The sequence below is a fragment of the Hylobates moloch genome, unplaced genomic scaffold (genome assembly GCF_009828535.3).
Source record: "Hylobates moloch isolate HMO894 unplaced genomic scaffold, HMol_V3 SCAFFOLD_8, whole genome shotgun sequence".
NCBI lineage: Eukaryota > Metazoa > Chordata > Mammalia > Primates > Hylobatidae > Hylobates > Hylobates moloch.
Window position 1 is genome coordinate 41,019,798 of NW_026652283.1, and position 17,745 is coordinate 41,037,542.

At 42.3% G+C, this 17,745-nt stretch overlaps 1 protein-coding gene across 15 annotated transcripts in view; it reads left to right on the forward strand.

Moving 5' to 3' along the window:
• The window catches only part of LOC116472985 (microtubule-actin cross-linking factor 1, isoforms 1/2/3/4/5), a 404,777-nt gene that overhangs the window by 135,895 nt on the left and 251,137 nt on the right, over positions 1 to 17,745 (forward strand). For all 15 annotated transcript variants that reach the window (XM_058441923.1, XM_058441919.1, XM_058441922.1 and 12 more), the window contains one exon: positions 11,077 to 11,138. In XM_058441923.1, the coding sequence (XP_058297906.1) occupies positions 11,077 to 11,138 (62 nt within the window). The remainder of the gene's footprint in view (positions 1 to 11,076; positions 11,139 to 17,745) is intronic.

Consider the following 17,745-nt stretch of genomic DNA (forward strand, 5'->3'; position numbering starts at 1 on the left):
GTCATTATATATTTGTTAAATGAATATTTTTCAGTACCTATGGTTGTCCTAAATGTTGGATATTTAATGAAAAAAAAAATTTTTTTTTGAATTGGAGTCTTGCTTTATTGCCCAGGCTGGTGTGCAGTGGCACAATCTCAGCTCGCAACTTCCGCCTCCCAGGTTCAAGCCATTTTCTTACCTCAGCCTCCTGAGTAGCTGGGATTACAGGAGCGCACCATCTTGCCCAGCTAATTTTTGTATTTTTAGTAGAGATGGGGTTTCACCATATTGGCCAGGCTGGTCTCGAACTCCTGACCTCAAGTGATTTGCCTGCCTCAGCCTCCCAAAATGCTGGGATTATAGGTGTGAGCCACTGCGTCTGACCTTTAATGAATTTTTTTTTTTTTTTTTTTTTTTTTTTTTAAGACAAGCTTACTCTGCCACCCAGGCGGGAGTGCAGTGGTGCAGTCTTGCTCACTGCAGCCTCTGCCTCCTGAGTTCGAGTGATTCTCCTGCGTCAGCCTCCCGAGTAGCTGGAATTACATGCGTGCACCACCACACCTGGCTAATTTTTGTCTTTTTTTGGGTAGAGTTGAGGTTCCTCATATTGGCCAGGCTGGTCTTGAACTCCTGACCTCAAGTGATCCACCCACCTCGGCCTCCCAAAGTTCTGGGATTACAGGTGTGAGCCACTGCCCCTGGCTGGCCTTTAATGAAGTTTAAAGCATGGATCTTGACTTGAAAGAGCTCAATTCAGATACGGAAATGGACTTAGATACAGAGCTTTCTAATGATAGGTTTTATATGCTTAGTGCTAAGTAAATTGAAGAAACTTTTAAGTGCCATAGGCATCCAAAGGTGGCTGACATGTCCGGAAAGGTGTAACACAGAAGCAAGACTTCAGGTGGACTTTGAAAGGAGGCTCAAAGTTAGATAAGCCCCAAGAGAAGAGGGTAGATATTCCATTTGGGGGAAAGGTTGCTCCTAGTAGAGTAGGACAGATGCGAAAGGTATGTTTGGAAACAATAAGAAGATCGGAATGGTTGCAGTTGAGTCATGCAGGGGAGAGTGAAAGGTAGATAGATTGTAAATTTCTTCAGGTCAGAGACCAGTTCTTTATCTTCTCGAACCACCGAAAACATAGTGAATAAAAACTGCGATTGAATTTTATAGAGTTGTAGAGGGCTTCGAATTCTAAAACTGAAGGGATCAAATCCGTAAAGGATTTTGAATAGAGAGAGAGGTGATGTGGGCTAAGTGGTGATTAGGAAGATTTGTCGAAATAGGCTATTTGCTCTCTATTTGCCACAGCTATCAGTTGTTAACTCCAATTCCTTATCTTCAGTTCTGACTGCTCTTCTGAACTCTAGACCAAAGATTCCAACTGTCTGTGAGAAGATCCTCCTAACACCTCACTCTTTGTCTTCTCCTTTACCCAATGTACCCTCACCAAATCGTTAACCTCTTTCTGTTTTCATTATCTTGAAGTTCTACTCTCCTCCCAGTTGCTCTGGCCAGAAGTATGAGAATTGTCTTGAACTCTGCCATTCCTTACCCACCACCACATCTAAAGGCTATTTAAAAGGCTCTTTAAAATAGCTAAAGGCTGTTGTTTCTACCTCTACATTGTCATGCAATGTGGAGGTACCTGCCCTCTTCTTTACTTTCCTGCTGCCTCTGCCCTAATTCATGCTATTTCAAGATTTTTTCCTGGTCTGTCACTGGAGACTTCTAACTGGTTCTTCTGCCTCTTAGTGTCTTTCTGGTACAATGTGGCCTTCAGTCCAAAGCCAGATTAGTCTTCCCAAAACATACTGTGGGTCAGAAAATTTCAGTGGTTCTGCTTTGTCTACTTAATTAAGTACATACTCCTTACTCAAGCTTTCTGAGTCCTTTGTGATGTCAGCTAGCTGTTCTGTTAGCCTGATTGCTCATCACACTGCTAACTGCATGGTATGGTCATGCATGTAATAGCCATACCGTTCCCTAAAACACATCCTGTATGCTTACATGTCTCCAAATCACTACTTGTGCTTTGTAAATTAAAAATTCTTTTTGAGACAGGGTCTTGCTGTCACCCAGGCTGGAGGGCAGTGACACAATCTTGGCTCACTGCAACCTCTGCCTCCTGGGCTCAAGCAACCCTCCCACCTCAGCCACCCAAGTAACTGGGACCACAGGTGCAAGCCACCATGCCTGGCTTATTTTTGTATTTTTTGTAGAGACAGTTTGTCATGTTGCCCAGGATGGTCTTGAACTCCTGAGCTCAAGTGATCCACACACCTCAGCCTCTGAAAGTGCAGGGATTATAGGTGTGAGCCACCATGCCCAGCCTACTTGTGCTTTTTTTTAGTTTGGAATCCTTTGACCCCTTTTTGGGCTGCCAGAATCCTACTCATTATCCAAGGTTTAGTTCAGACAGCGTTCACTTCGTAGCCTTTTGTCTAAGATCAGGTATAGTTCTATCATGCCTTCCATGAACACCTCCTACCTCTCTGTGAGGATTAATCAACTCTGTGCTTGTGCTATAGTGTCATTTTGTGCAGCTTGTGTCTGGTGTGTTATTTGCTTGGTGTTATTGTTAATTATATTTACATGTTGTTCTCCACCACTAGATTGTAAACTTCATGAGGTCACAAAACAGGCCTATTCCAACTCTACTTCCCCTCTGTGTCAGCTGTGGTATATCCTTTTTAGATTTCCAGGTGGTTGGTGTTTCTGGGCTTCTTGAAGCACTTGTCATTTTTCTATGGCCTTTGAAAACAGGAGAGGCTCTTCTCTCACTTGTTTTTTGAGTGGTTGATAAGGTACTGGGTCTATATGGGTAGGCTATGTTGGATCAGAACATACAACTTTGCACCTCAAATGCAGGCTTTCATTTGATGTCAGGCCTACTCTCAAATTTCTCCTAGTAGAGTAGGACAGATAAACAAGTAAACAGTGATGTCATGCAATAAGCACACAAACTAGTGTGTGTAAGAGATGGGAAAAGCTGGAGGAGGGGATAGTTGAGTTGAATGCTGAAGAATGAGTAGTCAGAGAAGGGGAAAGCTATATTCACAGAGTATGTTCAAAGGCATGGAACTGAGAGAAAACCTGCCCCATTTGCAGGAAATTTTTTAAACAAGGCTGGAAGTTTTTATGGGAAGGTAGACGGATGAGTGGTAGGTAGGCATTCCATCATAATGGATCTTAGCTCCCAAGCTAAAAAGTTTGACTGTTATCCTGAATGGAAGCATCAGGCTTTGGAACTGGGTAGAGCTGGGTTCAAGTTTGACTTCATGACTTACCTTGTGATCTTGGGCAAGCTGCTTCATCTGTCTGGACTTTATTTTTCTGGCTAACTTACAGAGTTGTTGAGCATTAGAAAGAATAGATGCTAGGTGCTTAGCACCTAAGTAGGTGCTGAATAAATGCTATTTAATTTTTTTTTTTTTTAAGACAGAATCTCACTGTCACCTAGGCAGGAGGAGTTCAGTGGTGTGATCTTGGCTCACTGTGACCTCCGCCTCCTGGGTTCAAGTGATCCTCGTGCCTTGGCCAACCAAGTAGCTGGGATTTTACAGGTGCATGCCACCACGCCTGGCTAATTTTTGTATTTTTAGTAGAGGCAGAGTTTCACCAAGTAGGCCAGGCTGGTTTTGAACTCCTGACCTCCAGTGATCTGCCCACTTCTGCCTCCCAAAGTGCTGGGATTACAGGTGGGAGCCACTGCACCCAGCCTAAATGTCAACTATTAATAATATTGGGAGAATAAGGGCTCACTGAAGGGATTTTAAGTTACAAGATCAACCTTGCCAGAAAGGTTGCTGACACCATTGAGAAGGATGGATTACAGCAGGGATATCTGTCGGAAGCAAGGAGAAAAGAAGAGTTCAGTTTTAGACAAGTTGAATTTGAGATGAGCATGGAAGTTTTAGGAGACCATTGGATATATGAGAGTGGTAAAGGCCTGATCTAAAGATACAGATTTGGAAATTATCAATGTATAGGTCACAGCTGAAACTATGGATGTTCATTAAATCGTTAAGGGAGAATGTAGAGAACAGCTATTTTTAATTTTTATTGAAAAGCTATGGACATCCCCCCACTCCCCTCTAAACACACACGACACAAAACATTTTGCATGTAATTTTAGGTGGTTCCTGAACACTCCCTCTCCAAAACCCATTAGTGGACTCTTGGGTCCCTGGACATCTGAAGAAGCTATAATACAGAATGAAAAGAAAAGAGGGCTAAAGATGAGTAATGTTTAAGGGATGAACAGAAGAGAAGAAACAACCAAAGAAGAAGGAGGAAAACTAGGGTAGAATGGAATCTCAGATTCAAGAGAGAGAGTCGATTTAAAAGGTGAAGGAATGATTAGCAGTGTCTTCTGCTACAGAGAGTTTAAGTGAGATAGAACTCAAAACTATCCATTGGGTTGGCAATTAGGTGACTATGGGGAGAGCAATTTCAGTGTATTTGTGGGGCTGGAAACCAGGTCACATGGAATAAATAGGAGGTGGGGAAGTGGAGTCTGAGTGTTGTCATCATACTTGTTCAGAAGCCAACAGGAGAGAACCAGAGAGAGAGAGAGCAGTTGAACTTATTCAGACTAGGGAGTATTGTTGGATTAAGGTTCCTATGGAGAAGAGCAGTGATGAGATCCAGATTTTAGGTAGAAGGACTGACTTAGGTTCTGAAAAGGGACAACTCTGGCAATGAAACTAAAATAAAATTAGGATAGGTATTGGTAGCACGATGCTCAGACCTTCATTGATGAAGATCAATAAAGTTGGAAACAAATATTAAATCCTTCTAATTTGGCCGGATACAGTGGCTCATGTCTTTAATCCCAGCACTTTGGGAGGCTGAGGTGGGAGGATCACATGAGGCCAGGAGTTTGAGATCAGCCTGGACAACATACTGACACCCTGTCTCTACAAAAAATTTAAAAATTAGCCAGACATGATGGCATGCACCTGCAGTCCTAGATGCTTGGGAGGCTAAAGCAGGAGGATCGCTTGAGCCTAGGGGTTCGAGGTTGTAGTGAACTATGATCATGCTGCTGCATTCCAGCCTGGGAAATAGAATGAGACCCTGTCTCAAAACAACAACAAATAGCAAATTTTTCTAATTTAAGCCTTCTAATTCAGTAACCCCTAGTAATTAATAAGGTTTAAAGTGTTAAATCTGAAAATTAGATGGGCAGTTGGGTTCTCTGCTTCTGTAGAGATGCTGGTGGTGGGGAGTGGGCTCTCTCTTGTTTGTTTATAGCCTTTGGTGGGGCTGAGATTATAAAGAACATTAAAATGAATATTGCCTTTTCTTTGCCGGTTTTCCTCTCACACAAGGGTACTTTTTGAGACTTTTACCTCAGTTTTATCTTTCTGCCTAACCTTCAATGTTAGGCAGAAAGATCTTTGCTAGGCCTGGAGTTAAACTAGGGATTTATGTGCAAGGAGCCAATCTAAAACTTACTAAATAGTTTGAGAGTCTGAGCTATTATTCTGAAGGTCAGCATAATTCTTAAGGTTGCTTCTTGGATTTCCTTGCTAAAAATTAAGATATTAAACTCCAGGCACTGTAATATTCTTTTATCCCGAAGTTTAAACCAGGAAAGAACTTTCATGTAATTGATGGGCATACCAACATAGGATCCTAAAAAATGATCTTCCAGCTCTTAGGGGCAAAGGAATTCTATAAAACCCTTTCTGAGGAGCTTATGGCTCAGCTCTAAGCAGGCTAGCTAGTCTTGGGAAGGGCTTGTAATCATGTTGCCTTTAATGATTATATTCACAATAAGTACTTAAACGTCTTTCTCCTGAGCTTAAAGTCAGCTTTGTAGCTTTTGGAAGCATGATTGGTATGAGACCATCAGGTTTCGTTAGTACATTACCGTTATGGAAGGGCTTGGTAGATTAACAGAATAATTTATGGATAATAAATTTTTTTTTTTTTTTTTTTGATACGGACTCTTGCGCTGTTGCCAGAGCTGGAATGCAGTGGTGCGATCTCAGCTTACTGCAACCTCCGCCTCCCAGGTTGAAGCTGTTCTCCTGCCTCAGCCTCCCAAGTAGCTGGGATTACAGGTGTGTGTCACCACACCCAGCTAATTTTTGTATTTTTAGTAGAGACGGGGTTTTACTATGTTGGCCAGGCTGGTCTCGAACGCCTGACCTTGTGATCCACCCGCCTCAGCCTCCCAAAGTGCTGGGATTACGGGTGTGAGCCACCGCGCCCGGCCTATGGATAATAAGATTAGAAAGAATCATGCTGCTCACATATTCAGGTCTAAATGAAAAGAGGCAGTGGACTAAAAGGAAACCAAATGAATTCCACCTCCTTTAAATACTTACTAGTTTAAAAGAAAATCTGTTAATTTTTTCCTTTTTCATCTGTATGTTGTTTGACCTATTACAGCAAACATACATAGCTTTTATAAAAAAAGAAATTATAAAAAGAAAAGAAAAAACACTTCTGTCTTTAGAGTGAGAATTTAAAAAATTAGAATCAGATTGTTTTTGGCTATGAAGGTAATGCATATAGTGAAGCACAGTGGGCCTGATATCGTGTGAAAATGTAATGGACACAACTTTAGTTAGCTCTAATTTTTCCACCATGCCTTCTTATCTCAGCACACAAGTGATACTGGCGTGTTGTGTTTTTGTTTTTTCAGACAGGGTCTCAGTCTGTTGTCCTAGCTGGAGTGCAGTGGCACAATCATAGCTTGCTGCAGCCTCAAACTCCCAGGCTCAAGTGATCCTTCTGCCTCGGCCTTCCAAAGTGCTAGGATTACAGGCATAAGCCACCTTGCCTGGCATGGTTTTGAGGTTTTTAGATATTGAACTGGATTCTTGTAGGTAACTCAGTTCTGATTTCATTTTGTGTGTTTCTTTTGCCAGTCTTCTAATCATACTTGGCCAATTGAGAATGCTCTCCGGTGGTTTTATGTTTTAGGTCTTACTATGTAGAGCTTTAGGTGTTGCAAGTTGTGGGAAATACAAAAAAGTAAATCTTGGTCTCTTCAAGGAGTTAATGATCTCCCTGGTAATATAAGAATAAGCATATTAAAAGTTCAGAACACTATATAATTATATAAGTGCTGATTGAGTGATTAGCCCAGTAAGTAACATAGATATTTGGAGGACACAGAGACTGTTGAGAACTGGAGTTGTCAGAAAAGGCAGCCAAAATTTTTCTTAAACACAAATCTGAGCATGTCATTCTCCAATTTAAAATCTTTCAATGCTTCCCCTTACCTATAGGATAAAGTTCGGGTTCCTTAAGCTTGTCATGAAAGGTCATGATTTGGCCCATACCATCCTATCTCGCCACTACCTAGTTGTCTTTCAGCTATTCCTAATTCTGTGTAGTTCTTCAAACATAAGCTTTTTCTTGTCTCCATGAATTTGCATTAGCTATAACTTTATGTAGCAACTTTATTCCTTCCCTTCTCTTTCTGGCTTATAATCATCTTTTAAGGTTAAATAGAGTCACTCCTCTTGGAAACTTCATTAAGTCCCCCATATTTCCTGTCCCTACCCAGGTAGGCTTAACCTCTTATGTTCATGAGCACTCTGTGCTTACCTGTTATAGCACTTAATCAAACTGCTTTGAAGTTGTTTCTCTTATTTAAAGAATAAATGAGGCCAGGTGGCTGTAATCCCAGCATTTTGGGAGGCCAACGCGGGTGGATCACCTGAGGTCAGGAGTTTGAGAACAGCCTGGCCCATATGGTGAAACCCCGTCTCTACTAAAAATACAAAAATTAGCCGGACATGATGGGTGGGCACCTGTAATCCCAGCTACTCTGGAGGCTGAGGCAGGAGAATCGCTGGAACCCAGGAGGCAGAGTTGCACTGAGCCGAGATCGCACCATTGCACTCCAGCCTGGGTGACAAAAGCGAAACTCTGTCTCAAAAACAAACAAAAAAAGAATAAATGAGTGAATGAACGAGGTGGATTTTACAGAATAAATACTATTTGGAGAGATGAAGAGGAAGATAAGTAGCCAGTCATGAAGGGAAAATAAGTAGTATGAGCAAAGTGTCAGTGATTTCGATGAGACCATAGTTGGAAGCTGATTCTGATTCAGTCTGCAGATGACACGGGCTTGGAAAGGATGATGAAGATGTTGGATAACTGAATCAGCATCTAAAAAGATCAAAATATGTTGGAATGACAGTGGTCAAATCTAATGAGAATCCTGGCTTTAGATACTTTCAAGACTCCATTAAGTGAAAGATAGATTAAACTTTTAAGTTTAATAATAATACTTTATTTTTTTGAGATGGAGTCTCGCCCTCTTGCCAGGCTGGAGTGCAATGGCACGATCTCAGCTCACTGCAACCTCCGCCTCCCGGGTTCAAGCGATTCTCCTGCCTCAGCCTCCCGAGTAGCTGGGATTACAGGCATGCTCCACCATGCCCGGCTAATTTTGTATTTTTAGTAGAGACAGGGTTTCACCATGTTGGTCAGGCTGGTCTTGAACTCCCCACTTGAGGTGATCTGCCCACCTCAGCCTCCCAAAGTGCTGGGATTACAGGCGTGAGCCACCGCACCCAGCCTAATAATAATACTTCTAACAGTCCCAAATGAGAGTCAATAGGCAGAAGTTATGAGGAAAGCAGATTATGACATTTTATAGAATTATTACATTGGTACGTTGTCTTACGAGTTAGTGAATTATCTGTTATCCTAAATTTTAAGCATCAAGAATATTGTAGATTTATGGGAGATTTGGAGAGACCTTTCAATGTGAACTTATGATTCTTTGTTGTTGAAGGGATTTGTGTGTCAGCAGAGAATTAGACTGTATAATTTCTTTTTTTTTTTTTTTTTTTGAGACAGAGTCTTGCTCTGTCAGCCAGGCTGGAGTACAGTAGCACAATTTCGGCTCACTGCAACCTCCGCCTCCCAGGCTCAAGCAATTCTCCTGCCTCAGCCTCCTGAGTAGCTGGGATTACAGGCATGTGCCACTCACATGCCCAGCTAGTTTTTGTATTTTTAGTAGAGATGGGGTTTCACCATGTTGGCCAGGCTGGTCTCAAACTCCTGACCTCAGGTAATCCTCCCACCTCGGCCTCCCAAAGTGCGGGGATTACAGGCATGAGCCACCACGCCCGGCCTAGACTATATAATTTCTAAGGTCCATTCCTTAGTGCTGTAGTTTATAGTAGGAAGAAAATTGTTCCTTGCAAAGCAAGAAGGGATTCAAGGCTGAAAAGAAGGATGCGAGGATAAAACCAGAGACCAAGATAAAAAGTGCTTATTGAATGGCTATAAACTCAGAAAAAATATGTAGATAAATATATTCACCTGGGATGTAGAACAAGCATTGACATTATTTGGAATGGCAGTATGTTGGCTTTTCCTAGGGGATCAATAAGAAGAAAATAATGGCTTGGGGAGAGAGAACCTGGCTGAAGCTTGTATGAATTACTAGTGAACCAGATTTATATACCTCTGCAAATTTCTTCCGAAATGTTCTCTGTCTTGGAAAGGATATGGAAGAGTCGAGCAGCGAGCAATTATGGTAATTTAGGTTTGCAGATTGTCATGGTGAATGTAGTAGTAGGCAGTTAGGCAGGGAGAGTCCATAGGGTATTAGTGAGGGCAGCTTTGAATTGCATAACCATGTTGTCTAGCATGGACTGGGATAATCTTAGATCTTCTTTTTCTTTTTATGAGACTGTATCTTACTCTGTCACCCAGGCTGGAGGGCAGTGGTGTGATCACGGCTCACTGCAACCTCCGCCTCCCAGGTTCAAGCGATCCTCCCACCCTCCCACCTCAGCCTCTTGAGTAGCTAGGACTACAGGTGCACACCACCACTTGGCCAATTTTTGTATTTTTAGCAGAGGTGGGGTTTTACCATGTTGGCCAGGCTGGTCTCCAACTCCTGAGCTCAAGTGATCCGCCGGCCTCAGCCTCCCAAACTGCTGGGATTACAAGGCATGAGCCACTGCAATATGTGTGTCCCAAATGCCAAGGCCCGGCTGTAGATGTCCTTAATGAATAGGGTAAAATAAGAATGGAGTGATTGAAGGTTGAGAATGATTAGGAGAGGGTAGGAGAGACTGATAATGGTAAGTGCTAAATAGGTATGTTTGGGGAAGGAATAAGGCCCAAAATGTGGCAGTGTGGTGGCTGGACATGAATTGGAGATGAGTGCCAGTGGAGCCAAGTAGGCACATATGCATTGTCACATATATCTTCACGTATATGTAGAGATGATAAATGAACCAAGTAATCAGGGAAAGCTAAGGTAGATTTGCCATGTGGAAGGGGATAGGCCACAGGGCATGGTCAATGACAGGATGCTTTGAACAAGAGGTTATATGGGATGGTGTGGGCTTTCAGAAATAGAAAAGGACCAGGACTCATGGCTCACTGGTCTAGAAATGGCTCTGGGGAATTGGAGGAGTCGGAGAAAGTAAGTCCTCTACAGGATAAGGCCTCTGTGGAGCAGTCATTGTCAAGCATTGACAGTCATGTTTCTGTTAAAGAGGTAAAAAAAAAAAACTGGAGAAAGAAAGGGAGTTTGCTGCTATGACAGTTAGGAGAAGATAGAGAGGGAAGAGATGTGCAGTGGGGGTAAATTGGGCAGCTTTGAGAGTTTGATTGTTTTGATAATGGCTGGTAAAGAAATTGGAATGAAGGAATTACTGGGGTAGGAGAGGGAGGGAGTTGGGCATTCCTCAGGCAGATCAGCACATGAAGAGTGAAATTTAACCACTGCAATATGTGTGTCCCAAATGCCAAGGCCACCCTGTCTGTTGGTGGTATCACGGCTTTGGCTTTTTGAAGCTTGTTGTGAGGGAAGTGGGGAATCACTCTGCTTCCTGCTCTGCTCAAATTATCATGCTAAGGAGACTTTGCCATGGTATGATTTTTGAGGCACATGATGATTCTGTCTAATTTGTAAAGTGACATGATCAGGACCAAAGAGGAAGTTCAGCTAGGCCAAACCTTCCTAAGAAGAAGTAACTGTCCCACAGTTATGTGGGTAAGTTGTTCTAGAGAAACAGAGTGTGGGCAGGGCAGCAGCGTGGGAACCTGTTACCTGGGTAGCACTAAGCCAGTGCCTTCTCTGTGTTTCCTTTACAGATGAACGGGACCGGGTTCAGAAGAAAACGTTCACCAAGTGGGTCAACAAGCACTTAATGAAGGTAGGACCCCTTCATATATATGCCGCGCCAGCACCTCTCACTGCTCTCATCTGGATCTGTCATTCCTTCTTTGAGATGGTTTAGATTGCTTACTGTGTGCTCGAGTCTATAAAGATACACACGTGACTTTTCTTTTGTCTTCTTTTCTTTTTTAATAGAGAAGGGGTCTTGCCATGTTGCTCAGGCTGTCCTCAAACTCCTGGGCTCAAGCAATCCTACTGCCTCAGCCTCCAAAGTGCTGGGATTACAGGCATGAGCCACCATGCCCAGCTTTTTGAAAACTAATATAGTCATAATGGCGTGGAAACTTGTATTAATCTGCTTCTTGGTGAAGACAGTATTACCTACCATTAAATCAGGAGGCAGAGGCTGAAGATACCATGGGATGATTTAAAAAATTCAAAGAACAGTTTACTCCTAGCTTTATACATTACTTTATAAGCCTGTTTCTTTTTTTTTTAATTTATTAATTTATTTTTAAATAGAGACAGGGTCTCACTGTGTTGCCCACTCTGGTATCAAACTCCTGGGCTAAAGTGATCCTCCTACCTCAGCCTCCCAAAGTGTTAGTATTATAGGCGTGAGCCACTATGCCCAGTGTATTTTTATTTTTTAATCTGAATACTATGGAAGGATGTTAGAGGGGGATTTTGTCTCTTAAAGTGCATGAATCTTAAATGTTTAACTTGATGAATTTTTACATGAATTTTACCACCAGGTTGTCTAAAATACAGAATATTTCCAGAATGGTTAGGGCTGGATGAAGATTATTATTATCATTATTATTATTTTAAATAGAGGAGAAACCAAAACAGAGGCATGTTAAGACTCACCTAAAGATAATAATAATGTTATATATTAGATATATAAAATATAATAATATATTATTATGGTATTATTATTTTAAATAAAAGAGAAACCAAAACGGAGGCATGTTAAGACTCACCTAAAGATAAACAGTATGACTACTGTGGCAGTTAGAATCTGAAAACAAAGTTTTTGAATTATAATAATAATTAGTGCTTCTCTGGGAAAGGGAAAGGTCACCAGTGATCCCTTAATTGCTCTATCCAGTAGCCTAGTTTTATCTTCCTCTCATTTGATTTCTCTGTAGCATTTGATACTGTTGTCTACTCCTTAAAACCCTCTCTTACAATGACTGCTAGAACATTGCTTTTTCCTGAATTACCTCCTTCCTCTATGAATGCCTTTTTTTCTGCCTATTTCACTGGCTTTTCTTCCTCTGTCTGACTCTTCCATGTTGGTGTTCCCCAGGATCCTAACCTTGGCCATTTTTTGGTTTTGTTCTCTGTATTCTTTTTGGGCAGTCTCATCCATTGTCGACGCTGGGATTGTTTTGTTGCATGGGATGCAAAGAAACACAAGTGGAAAAATGGATATGGGATGATCTCACAGAATCTGATGTCTAGATGCAGCTGGGCTTTATGAAAACTAAACAGTTATCAGAAAACTACTCTCACTCTGTCTCTCTTTTTTTTTTTTGAGACAGAGTCTTACCCTGTTGCCCAGGCTGGAGTGCAGTGGGAAGATCACAGCTCACTGCAGCCCTAACCTCCTGGGCTCGAGTGATTCTCCCACCTCCTCCTGAGTAGCTGGAACTACAGGCATGCAGTACCACACCCGGCTAGTTTTTAAATTTTTTTTGTAGAGATGGGTTCTCACTGTGCTGCCCAGGTCTTTCTTGTTTTTTTTTTGTTGTTGTTGTTGTGTTTTGTTTTTTTGTTTTTTGAGATGGAGTTTCACTCTTGTTGCCCAGGCTGGAGTGCAGTGGCACAGTCTCAGCTCACTGCAACCTCCGCCTCCTGGGTTCAAGCAATACTCCTGCCTCAGCCTCCCGAGTAGCTGGGATTACAGGCATGTGCCACCACGCCCGGCTAATTTTGTACTTTTAGTAGAGATGGGGTTTCTCCATGTTGGTCAGGCTGGTCTCGAACTCCCGACCTCAGGTGATCCTTCTGCCTCAGCCTCCCAAAGTGCTGGGATTATAGGCGTGAGCCACCGTGCCTGGCCAACCCAGGTCTTTCTTGTTTATGGGGCCTTGTGTTCTTTCATTTTACTTCTGTGTGCCTCCTATATTCATTTCTCTGCTTTTCTTTTATTGCTTTGAGTGACCCATGGCGGCTTTGCCTCGAACAGTGACGTAAACCCCTGAGGCCACATGATTCTGAATGCACAAACACAGAAAGTCTGATGGGCTTAGGTCTCCTTTTCCTCCATGGGCCAATTGTCCATCTATAGTTCAGTAAACCGTGGGTAAGGAGGTGGTTACATAAATCAAACATGGCTTCTTAGGGCCACTTGTTTAGTGGGTACTGCAGGTGAGCATGATTTTCACACTACAAGATCTGGACACGGAGGCAGTGATAGAGCCTCTTCTTGGATTCTTGCCTAAGCCAAAGGCAAGTGTCATGGTGTATTTTACACATTCATCTGTATGTTACCTAGCCATAGCTTTTATTGAACACACCCTAAATTGTTAAGTATGTCCACTCATGTAGCTAGTTGTCCAAGTTAGGAACCTATTTGATTCAGTACTGCCTATAATCTCTCCCTTGTTACCAAGTCCAGTCAATCACGTGCAGCTCAGAAAGATTCCATGCATCTGTCTTCTCTTCTCCATCTTCATATCGCTGCTTTTGTTCAGGGCCTCTGTGTTTGTTGCCTTTGCCTTGACCATTATAATAGTTTCCTAATAAAGTTTTCTATAATAACAATGGTAGTAATAGTATCTTGAAGACTTCCTGTAAATCAGACATATTCTCTCTGTGTGTGTATGACAGGGTTTACTCTGTTGCCAGGCTAGAGTGCAGTGGTACAGTCATAGCTCACTACAGCCTCAAACTCCTGGGTTCAAGTGATCCTTCCACCACAGCCTCCCAAATAGCTAGGTTTATAGGCACATGCCACTGTGCCTGGCTAATTTGTGTGTGTGTGTTTGTAGAGATGGGGTCTTGGTATGTTGCCCAGGCTTGTCTTATACTCCTGACCTCAAGCAATCCTCCCGCCTTGGCCTCTCGGTGTCTTGGAATTACAGGCATGAGCCATCATGCCTAGTCTAAATCAGCCATTCTATACACTAAGTCCTTTACATGGATTATTTCATTTAATCCTTCAGTGATCTTATGCTGTGGGTTCTGTTAATATCCCCATTTTATAAATTACTTAGAGAAGGTAAGTAATTTGTTCAAGGTCATGCTGCTAGAAAAAGGCAGAACTGAAATTTTAAAATTCAGGCAACCTAAAGTCTAGAAACCGTGATCTTAACCCATGCAGAACTGGCTCTGGTTGCCGCCTACCTTTCCAGGCCCATAGCACCAAGTTTCCTTCATACCTTGAGTTCTTGCTGAACTATGTGCCATGCTATTTTATGACTCTGTATCTTTGTTCATTCTGCTCCCTGTGCTTGGAATACCTTCCCCAAGTTTGTTCTGCCTGGATAACACAGGCAGAACTTATTGCCTCTTCAATAAGTATTTACCTGACTTGTCTGATGTGGAACTGACTAGCCTTTCTTTGTGCCCCTGACTATACTCCTTGTGTGCTTTTGTTAAATCATCCAGAGTGTTTATATACATGGTGTATCTTTCAGCTATATTATCACTTGAGGGCAAATATTGTGTCTTATTGTTTATAGTGTTAGGACAAAGAAGAAAGAGAGAGAAGTAAGGAGAAAAGAAATTATAATTTCCTTTTTTTTTTTTTTGGAGATGGAGTCTTGCTTTGTTGCCCGGCTGGAGTGCAGTGGTGCAATCTCAGCTCACTGCAACCTCTGCCTCCTGGGTTCAAGTGACTCTCCTGCCTCAGCCTCCTGAGTAGCTGGAACTACCAGCATGTGCCACCGAAGCCTGGCTAATTTTTGTATTTTTAGTAGAGACAGGGTTTCACCGTATTGGCCAGGCTGCTCTCCTGGGCTTGTGATCTGCCTGCCTTGGCCTTCCAAAGTGATGAGATTACAGGCGTGAGCCACCACGTCCAGCCGTGATTTCCTTTTGTAAATTTCTTCCATGGCTACTAGTTGCCTCTAGAGTTTGATGTGATCTAACTCTGTCATGATGTAGAGCACGTTGCAGCATTTCCAACCCACCTGTCCAGCTTCATTTCTAAGCACTCTGTTTTTTGTAGCTTGCACTATAGCCACATGAGACAACTCACTGCTCCCTAAACCCTGTGTACTTTCACACCTCCTTGCTTATATATTTCTCTCCCTAAAATGCACGTCCCAGCATCCTCTGCTTGACCATCACCCACTTCACCTTCTAGGCCCAGCCCCAGTATCACCTTCCTGAGATTCTGACCTCTGTTCCTCAGATTAAATCAATTGCAACCCCATCTGTATTTCATACTGCCTTGAAGAGATGCCTGTGTGTTCACTCATCGATGTTCTCTGTTACAGTACTCATTGAGGACTGGGATTGTATTATGCTACTTTCTCTGTTAAGTGCTGCACATAGCACATGAGAAGTATCCAATAAGTACTTGTTACCTTGAGTAACTAATATTTCAATAGTGTTATAGCTTATGAAGCACATTCTTATCTGTCTTAATCCTTAAAATAACCCTGAAGTAAGTAAAGGTGTTTTATCCTCTCAATTTTAACAGCTAGGGAAAATGAGAATTAGAAGAGTGAAGTGACTTTTCCAAAATGATACAGCTAGTGAGGGAAGGAGCTAAGGATCAATCAATCATGAATCTTCCGATCAAAATTACTTGTTCTTTCTGCTAACTATGCCCCCAGCTGATTCTTTTTTTTTTTTTAGACAAATACTGATTTTAATTAAACATAAGGTAAACTCCAGGCATCCGTCATCTTTCAGCCTAAAAATTAGCAAAAACTATTGAAACAAGGCAGTTTTTTCCCCATTATTTCTTACGTTGTGGCTCCAGTTACAAAAAAATTTTAATGAAAACGTTAAACATAAAAATAGAAGTTTGAGATTTTTAAAAAAGTGTATAAAAAGCCCCACAAAACTTGTCAACGTTGTTCCTTATTCTACAAAATAGCACCAGTAAGAAGAGTAAAAGGTGTTAAAAACCATTACGACAGCATTTCTGAAATACAGCTTGTCTGAACTCAGCTGAAAAGCAGCTTGTCTGAACTCCCGTTCTCCCTAAAAACGACTTCTCATGGAGTAAAAAAGGATTTAAACATCTCCAGAGGGAGCACTGAGCTTTGATTGCAGTTTTCCCTGTCATCTCTTAGATGAGGGGAAGGTGTGAGAAATGTGCATCTGTCCCTGACTGCTGTCACTGCTTCTGAGTTTAGTAAAAAAATGAGAAATGAAGGTAGCAGACTTCTCATCTGGGGACCTGTGCCTGTGGAGGGTAGGTCTCTTGGAGAGAGAGTGGGTTTGAGGGGGTGTCTTATCTAAGCTCCTTCCTTCACACTCCTCTCCTAGGGAAGAGGGAGATACGGAGGAGCCATACTTGTCTACAAAATATATGGCAGCTTATATTATAGAACTCAGCACACCCCTTCCTGAGCTCCCCAGAGGGTTCTGTTGCAGTCACTGGGAGGGATTTAGCTAAGAGTGGCCCCTGCCCTTGCGTTTGGCCCCCAGCTGATTCTTTCATACCTTGTCTCTAACTGTTGGAGGAACTGAATCAATCCTGCCTTGAGCTTATCCCCTGAACTTTGTAGTTGAATTCCAGTGCTCTGGCTCCTTGCTGCCTGTTTGTAGCTGATGCTGCCTGTTGGACCTCTGCTTCAGTGCTGTGTGATGACAGGAGGCTCAGGGAGGGAGAAGCCAGAGGAACACATCATAGCATTGTTAGAAATTGGAGGCCAGCCAAAGCTTTACTTAAATCCTGGGTGATTTTGCATCTCTTCCCAGGCCCCCAGCCTTACAGTTTCAATAACATTTGCTCATTTTGGGATATTTCAGAGAGAGATTCACTGCGAATCAGAGTTATTGCTCTAAATTGGAATTATTTGAATTTTGGGCTGAGAATTAGGGATTGAGATTTTTTTTGCAACTCAAGCATCCTTTGCTTTGCACCCCAAGTACACCCCAGATTAATGCCATCTTCGGCAGGTAGACCAACGTAAGGACAAAACTAACCAGGTGTCCAAGCATGGTGGTTCATGCCTGTAATCCCAGCACTCTGGGAGACCGAGGGGGTGTTTCACTTGAGGTCAGGAGTTCAAGACCAGCCAGGCCAACATGGTAAAACCCCATCTCTACTAAAAATACAAAAATTAGCTGGGACTGGTGGCTGGCGCCTATAATCCCAGCTATTTGGGAGGCTGAGGCAGGAGAATCACTTGAACCCGGGAGATGGACGTTGCAGTGAGCTGAGATTGTGCCACCACACTCCAGCATGGGTGACAGAGCAAGACTCTGTCTCAAAAAAAAAAAAAAAACCCAAAACACCACAAACCAGGTCTCCCAACTTCTAGATTTAGTCGATCTTGGAATCTCTTGGATTCCTTAATAACCTTTTGGGAAACAGCTTACTTTGGGACAAGCAAATTAATTCCTCCTTATTGAGAACACTTCTGATCCAATCTTAAAAGAGATTTGTTAAGGATGTAAGCATCTGAAATAAACAACCTAATTTAGAATGTAAACATACACATGTAAGAGTT